This window comes from Meleagris gallopavo, chromosome 17 (genome assembly GCF_000146605.3).
Source record: "Meleagris gallopavo isolate NT-WF06-2002-E0010 breed Aviagen turkey brand Nicholas breeding stock chromosome 17, Turkey_5.1, whole genome shotgun sequence".
In the NCBI taxonomy this organism is placed as follows: Eukaryota; Metazoa; Chordata; class Aves; order Galliformes; family Phasianidae; genus Meleagris; species Meleagris gallopavo.
Genome location: NC_015027.2, coordinates 7149077 through 7156480, shown reverse-complemented (window position 1 = coordinate 7156480; position 7404 = coordinate 7149077). Strand labels below are relative to the sequence as shown.

General features: G+C 40.1%; 2 protein-coding genes across 2 annotated transcripts in view; one reads left to right on the top strand and one right to left on the bottom strand.

Moving 5' to 3' along the window:
- The window catches only part of PISD (phosphatidylserine decarboxylase), a 5695-nt gene extending 5146 nt beyond the window's left edge, over positions 1-549 (bottom strand). Inside the window, exon 1 of the mRNA XM_010720373.1 lies at positions 511-549. Coding sequence (XP_010718675.1) covers positions 511-549 — 39 coding nt within the window. The remainder of the gene's footprint in view (positions 1-510) is intronic.
- LOC104913549 (protein SFI1 homolog) lies at positions 7-7339 on the top strand. The gene is made up of 5 exons (XM_010720266.3): positions 7-1173; positions 2487-2663; positions 3638-3709; positions 5764-5871; positions 6171-7339. Exons 1-5 carry the CDS (start codon positions 1154-1156, stop codon positions 6310-6312), a joined length of 519 nt encoding a protein of 172 aa, XP_010718568.1. The 5' UTR covers positions 7-1153; the 3' UTR covers positions 6313-7339.
- Positions 7340-7404: the final 65 nt, after the last annotated feature.

Sequence of the window (7404 nt, the reverse complement as noted above, 5' to 3'; positions counted from 1 at the left end):
CTGCGGTTCTCGGCCGTTTGTCCGGAAGCGCAAAAAGCGTTCGGGTTCTGCATCCTCTCTGCTGTGGGGAATTTCGTGCAGGAGGAGCGGCCCCGCCTCTGAACGGCTCGAGGCTGATGGGCTCTGAGAGGCCGGTGTGTGCGGGGCAGCCCGGCCAATGCACGGCGTGGGCTGAGGGGCCCTTCTGACCCGTTCTGTGAATTCAGCCTGGCTGCAGCAAGGTGTTCTGACACACCTTCAATCTTACACGTTGAGATCTGTGGGTTCTGGGCTTTGTACAGAGCCTTACTTTCTGTGATGCCCAGAAGTTCACTGTTTGATTCGTTTTCTTGTGTTTGTGGATGCTGGAGGCTTTTGAAAAATGGAGTCAGATTGGTTAGATACTGATTTTCTATCCCTTGATTGGCCCTGTGGTCATCTGTTCCACTTTACTCCATCTTTCTAGCACAGCTTTACCCAGGCACAGCTTCTGTCGTAGGGTTCACACAGTTATGGCTGTTTATTACCTACGGATCTGTCAGCAAGGCTGCGAGTGTGCAGGTGGTGCATGTTCAACATCTAGAAATGCACGATGCTCTTTGTATATTCAGGTGGGGTGAGTGGAGTTCCTGTCATTCTGCAGATACGGAGTACAGCTGAATGGTACAGCTCCCTGCGAGGACAGGCTGAGCTGAGACTGTGCAGCATGGGGAGGAGAAGGCTGTGGGGAGAGCTGAGAGCAGCACTTGAGTATCTAAAGGAGCTGTAAGAAAGAAGGGGACAGACTCTTCAGCAGGAGAGTGATGGGACAAGGGGAATTGGTTTCATACTGGAAGATTTAGACTGGATATAAGGATAAAGTTTATTTACAGTAAGGGCGGTGAGGAGCTGCACAGGTTGCCCAGAGAGGTGGTGGTTCCCCATCCCTGCAAACACCCGAGGTCAGAGGATGGGGCTGATCACCTGGTTACTCTGGGTGTCCCTATGCACTGCGGGGGTTGGACTGGATGAACTTTAAAGGTCGATTCTGAGTCTGAGTTTCTTTGATGTAACATAAATCCATCTGATGGATTCTTCACGAGTAATCAGAACAAATTTCTTTATCCAAAGCTAATACACAACAGCTCGGTGCAGCGAGTGCATTTATTTCCTGCAGTCTTGGGACTGTAGCAAAATGAAGAAATTTGAAAGGAGGTAAGCAATAATAGCATGCTTTTTTGTTAAAGGCCTTGGCTATTAATTTTATGATGACATCTTATAAATTCAGCAAGACAACAGATGTCTATTTTCGTATGGATGTTTATTGATCTCTGTGGAATGTTATTAATCAAAAAGTGTTCCTCTTCAAATATAAATAAATAAAAAGTTCACAGATAACCAGATGGCTTCATGAGCTTTATATTATCATAACACTATCAGTAAAAGCAGTGTTCCTTGAGCAGTGTGTCTGCTGCTTGGGTAAAACATACAGAAATCTTGTGTGACATGCCTTACACTTGAACACAAAATTTCTGTATGTTTTACCCAAGCTTGATTTTTTTATTTTTTTTATTTTTTTACTATTTGTAAAGTTGCATTGCTAAAAGTCCAACTAAGTTTGCCTTGGAACAGTTCAGAAGGTTTTAGAGGAAGTTGGGCCTTGTAGATGTGTACAAAAATTTGTGCTGAAAGCTCTTCTAGGTAATTTTACAAGTGCTTGAACTGAAACTCTTCAAAGCAGATACAGCTGCCTTAACTGCACATCTTTAGATACACAGAATTCTTTTGTCAGGTGGATGGGCCCCACCTCCTACTGAAGATATTCAAATAATATTTTATAGATTTATTTCTTTTGCAAAATGTACATTTTGTTGTTCTTTCATTAGCTTTGTTTTAGCTCCTTGCAGCACACAGGGACAGTCCAAAAATACCGTGCTTCCTCCTGTGAGGTTTTAACTATTAAACTACTGGATGTTGTTTGTTTGTTTTCAGTGGTTTATTGTTCCTGCTGTGTGTACTTTCTCAGCTGATCTCCTGCAATTTATTGGTGTGGATTGTTCCAATAACTTTGTGGAAGCAAGACTTTTTCAGGCTGCAGCCGTGTTTTTCCTAGCTCAGTTCAGCTGATGCTAGGGTGAGACTTGAGCCCATTCTATTCTGTTGCCTGTTATGGAGTTCAGGGATGCTTGTTGTCCTAATGTGCAAATTTTTGTGGTGACTGCAGTATTTGTTTGGAGAAAGAAGCTTCAACATGACTGGTCCAGAAGTTTCATCTGGTTGGACTTTTTTATTATTCTTGTTTTCCAAACCATGTGAAAGTAAACTAGATGGAGAGTTATGCTTAATTTTGCTTTTTTAGAGGTTGAATTTGTGAAAAACAGGCAGGGTGTTAGGAAAACATTTTAGTATCATGTAGCTGTCAGCTTCTACATATAATTGCATACCTTTGTAATATATTAATTTACTAAAATAATTAATGTAGCTTTGTGCAAAATACTTCTTTTTTTCTTTTTTTCTTTTTTTTGAAGATTAAAGCCTGTCAAGGTCCGTGTTATTCAACTACTGCCTCGGCCTGAGATGCATGCAGCTGGACAGTCTGTTGCTCACCCATCTGTCAGGCAGTTTCAGGACAGATGTGATGACAGTCTGGATCAAGTTGGGTATGCCCAGAGTCAGGGAAGAAGGTTAAAAGAATTCCAAATCAGGTGATAAAGACATTTTATATCTGTTACTGAGCAGAGCAGGGGGCTCACACATAAAGAAGTGTGGTTTTAATAGTATAAATGAGGCTAAGGCAGAGGTCTTACTCTCTGGTATTTCTTGTGGTAACCTGAGGATGTGTATTTGCTCAGATTTCCTACATTTCTGATTTTCTAATGTCAAGTTTAACATTAAGTGGCTGTTGAACAGCATGTGTTGCTGGAGGCCTGCCAAGGTATAATAATTTAATCTTGCTCTTCTCTCTCTTGACTACTTTTGTTTGTTGAAGAAATTTTGACTGAAATGGGGTGGTAATTATTTATAGATCAAAAGCGTGGTATTTTGTTCATCTAGTGGAGCAGATGCAGCTGCTCAGGCTTGCTGAAGGAGGGAGGCCCTCTGCGTGGCAGCGTGCTGTGTTTGCTGTGTGTCAGCTTTGTTGCTTATTGAGCCATCTCCGAACCAGTTATTTCTTAACACCATTGGAAAACAGGGCTGATGGTATCGCAGTCACAGATTGCCATGTTGAGCTGGCACCTGTAGAGGCAGAGCTGTGGGGGAGATGCAAAGAAAGGTCTGTCTGTTTCAGGGGTAAATGTTAGAGTGGCCTAAGTACTCTGGAAAGTCTGATACAGCTGATTCACTGCAGAGAAACAGTAATGTTACCTCTTTAAATCCCAAAAACACACCCCAGCTAATCAGATGCCTGATATTTCGTATCCCTGGAGGCAAGTGGGCCGCTTGAAAACACCTCAGCTTTGCAGTGGTGCACTGACCTCTCTTTATGCTGGATGAGTAGTCCTGTTTAAAGGTACTAATGTCAGGGTGTAAATGTTTTGTATATACCCCTGACCTCTGTAAAATCAGACCCTTAGTGTTATTACTGAAATTTATAACTAGACTTAGTTGCTGTTCTTACTGCTGCCTGGGTGTTAACAGAGAAAGAGTACAAAGATTCTAAACTTTCCTTGTGTTTCAGTTACCTAGAAAGGAAGTTCTTCTATCTCTGGGCAAAAAGGACATTTGGACAAGTTCTCCCTTCCAAAGCCAGGTAAGTGAAGTTCCAGAAATTGAGGTGCTATGGATTTGTGTGGTTTTGGTGGCGCTTGTTTGTTTGGGGGGTGTTTGTTGTTTTTTAAATATGGTTTAGTACTGTAACTTTGGGCTAAGAGTCTACTGGCTGACAAGAAAATACTTGGATGTCAATTGAGGTAATTTGAAGATTTTCTTTGGATGTTCTTCTTGCTTCTGCTTTTTTAATTTTTTTTTTTTTTTAATAGTTGTGGTTAAACCTTACTTATTAAATTCAGAGGAACTGTAGTTGTCTTGATGAAATTCAACTGTGCATGCATACAAATGCTGGGGTATGATTGTAATACCTGCTTTAAATTTAATGATCTTTCACATTTATACATAATCTCGAACACAAACAGATCTTCAGTTCATTTTGCTGCTTGAAGTGTTGTTTTTAGCATGTCTACATGTGTGCATCTGACTTTGAAATCATTTGGCAAATGATTTGTTTCTGTTGTAGGTGTTCTATCAGCTACTAAAAACCAACACTTGGATACTCTCTTCTTGTTTAATTTTAATTGGCGTGTTCATTCTTGCTTCACCACACCCTTGGGAACTGGTGCAGCTCCCAGTGGGAGGAGCTGCATTTGTTACAGTCAGAGCAAGAGCCATCAGCTTGTTATCCACTTTCATTGTACAGCACTGAATGCCTTCTGCCTGTGCCTGCCTTGGTTGCTGAACAGAAGCTGTTTTGTGAACCTTTCTGCTCTTCTATCCCACACACTGAATTTGCATTGCTCTCTTTGGCTGCGTGTAAACTCAGGACAGTGATATCTTTTTCTTTCTTTCTTTCTTTCTTTCTTTCTTAAGGAAGATGAGTGGAACTACATTTTCTGATGTTCAACAAGGGATGTAAACAATGATTAACTGCCTTTTTAGATTTAGGACTTCCTGGTTCTCGTAGCTTTTATTTGCAATGTTCTATTAGTGCACCTAATCAAACAAATAATGTATAGCTCATTACTTTTTTCTTTTTTCCCTGCTTGAGTGCTTGGAATGACTTAGCAGCTTGGCATGGGGTAGGTAGCTGTGAATTGTGGGAGGATTTGTGTGTTTCAGTGAGGAGCATAGAGGGATTCTGAACCTAATCCTGTTGATGTGGCCCATTTCTTAAAGGTCGTCTGGGTTTGTTGTGTGCTTTTTATTTGCTCCCCTGTGTTTGCATGGGTCCTTCCATTTTTCCTTCTCTTCATCCAAAATAAAAATAGTCGAGAAAATTTTGGGAAGTATTCATATTTGAGTTGCTGAGCCTTTCAGCTTCATAGACCAAGATCAGGTGATCTTGACCACATGGAAGAATGTTTCAGCTCTATTCCTCTATCTGGATTTTCAGTTGTTCACAATTCACTTGAAATGTACCATCACTTCTTACCTGGTCAGGTGTGATGATTAAATTAGGGTATAAAAATAGAGGCTGCTCTTCTGGAATTAAATGATTTGAAGGCCAAATGGAACTTGTAAATCTATTCTGTGCCTTAGCATTCACGTGGAAGGAGGAGTGATGTACATTATCTGTGTCAAAACTTGAAGTAGTTCTTGAGCCTGTTTAAATGGTGTTTGGGAAGGTTTTAAATTTAGGATGACTTAAGATCAGCATGCTGCTTCTGAGAGTACGATGGAAATATCAATGCATTATAAAATCAAGTAGCTTTTATATTTATTTCAATATCTAAAACTAAGAACAGAGTTGAGCGGGGAGCATATATGCATCATTATTTATCACTGGGGTCAATTGTGTGATCATTGAAACAGAACGGAGCAAAAAGGATGTCAGTTGTTCATATGTTTCAAGTCAACTGGCACTCAGATATTTGGCAAATCAGTCAATGTCTGCCTTTCCTTTCTTGACCATAAGAGTCAATGAACCAGTTGCTTCTTGTCATTTAAGTATCACAGTAGGGTAGCATTTTTAAAATGCGATAGATGCTGTTAGGCTACTCAGATAAGATTGGAAAATCTGCATTAATATTATTCATATTCAACCTTGAAAACAAACCTGAAATTTCTCTTCTAATTCTTTAATCTGTCCAGATGCCTGTATGAGCAGCAGATCCTTCAAAAAACTTTCAGAGCGTGGAGGGAATGGTGGACTGTCTGCAGAGAAAGACAGCTCAGCCTCAGAGCAGACAGCCATTACAGGTCTGTCAAGTTACTTTCTATCACTGTACATAAATGGTAATATGAGAAACTGTCATTAGGTGCTGAAGAAGTTACTATTACTAGTGGCTAAGTAATACCAGTAGTGCTTCTAGGTCAAGTGCAGTGTCTTCATTGCTTATTTTTAATTTATCTTTCTTCCTCTCTTTTTTTAATTTATTTTCTTAGGGTGAACTCCAAATCTCATATCCAGCATATCTTTAGAATGCAGCTGACCTTGAAAGAATCCTACTTCTAGGCATTGGTAGCTATTTTACCAAATAACTTCTTTCATTTTTCAGGCACTTGCTCCACAGTTTGATATTCAGGGCTTGGAAAGCCTACGTATTCCAGCAACGGGGAAAGAGGAACAAATATTATGTTGCAGAGTCTCATGGTAAGTGTAAAAGGGGCAGTAACTGCTTTTCTTTGGGGGCACACTGAGATGGGAGCTGCCAAAGGGGAAATATTTGCACAGAACCTGTCCCTTGAATGTGTTTGTGCATTTATCTCCTCCACCCTACAAAGATGTAATGCTTTCAGGTGCAGATGGTTGTCTAAAACTGCCAGAGGGGTTTCTTTTGGTGCACTGTGTAAGGATGTTGTTGAATAAGCTTAAGGGCCTCTCCATCTGGTCTGAAATGCATTTTTATGTTTGTTTGGGTTTAATTTTATCACCTTATCACATTACCTATTCAAACAGATATTTTTGACTAGAATGTGTTATTGGAATTCTCTATCAACTATGGCAATGGAAATAAGACATTGATTCCCTGTGGTATAACCTTAACTGTGCTTTTTTTTTCCTGAATTCATGATTCCTTTCAGTTTCTGCTGTGCAGCAGAAAAGAAGCCCAAACTTCTGAAGTTCCTTTTGTCTTATGAAGCTTCTTTGTTCTGCACTGGATGCAGATCCTACTGATGATCCTACTGATGAAGTTGCTTCTATTGGTTGCAATTTCCTTCAGTGTCAGGGGATGTTGTTCCTCTGGAAGGGAAGATGACTTCCTTCTAAAGATGTTACAGTGATTTTTGTTCTGGGCCAATTTGCAAGATGTTATTGTATCTGTTTGAGTATGAATGTTGTCCCAGGATACGATATAGACTGTTGTCTTGAGAAACAAACAATAGACTGTCTGAAGTTCCTTTTTTTTCTGAGATCAGAGTAATTACAGAAGTAGCTGTATGTTACTTAGTCAAAACAATAGAAAAGTGACCTGTTTAAGGTATGTGAATGCTTGATTCATAAGATGACAGAGAAATCTTAGAAAAAAAAAGAGCATTTTTGGGGGGGTGAAGTAGCATAAAATCAGTTGTTACATTTTTTGCATGATTTTTTTCTAATAAATTTGCTTCAGTGGTATCAGCTCTGACAAGCCAGATTTTTGTAAGGAGGCAGAGCAGTGCACTGATAGTGGTAAGCTGGAATTTATGACACTTCTGATTGAGCTGCTCCACAGGCTGCTGAACAAACTGGGCTCATTTCTGGTTGAGTTCTCTGTTTGTGTTACTTGAAAAGCTACTGATGGTGGCTTT

Coding starts and splice junctions, on each gene's coding strand:
- LOC104913549 (XM_010720266.3), top strand. CDS start 1,154: ATGAAGAAATTTGAAAGGAG. Junction 3,710..5,763: donor GTTCTCCCTTCCAAAGCCAG/GTAAGTGAAGTT, acceptor TAATCTGTCCAG/ATGCCTGTATGAGCAGCAGA. Junction 5,872..6,170: donor AGAGCAGACAGCCATTACAG/GTCTGTCAAGTT, acceptor TTCATTTTTCAG/GCACTTGCTCCACAGTTTGA.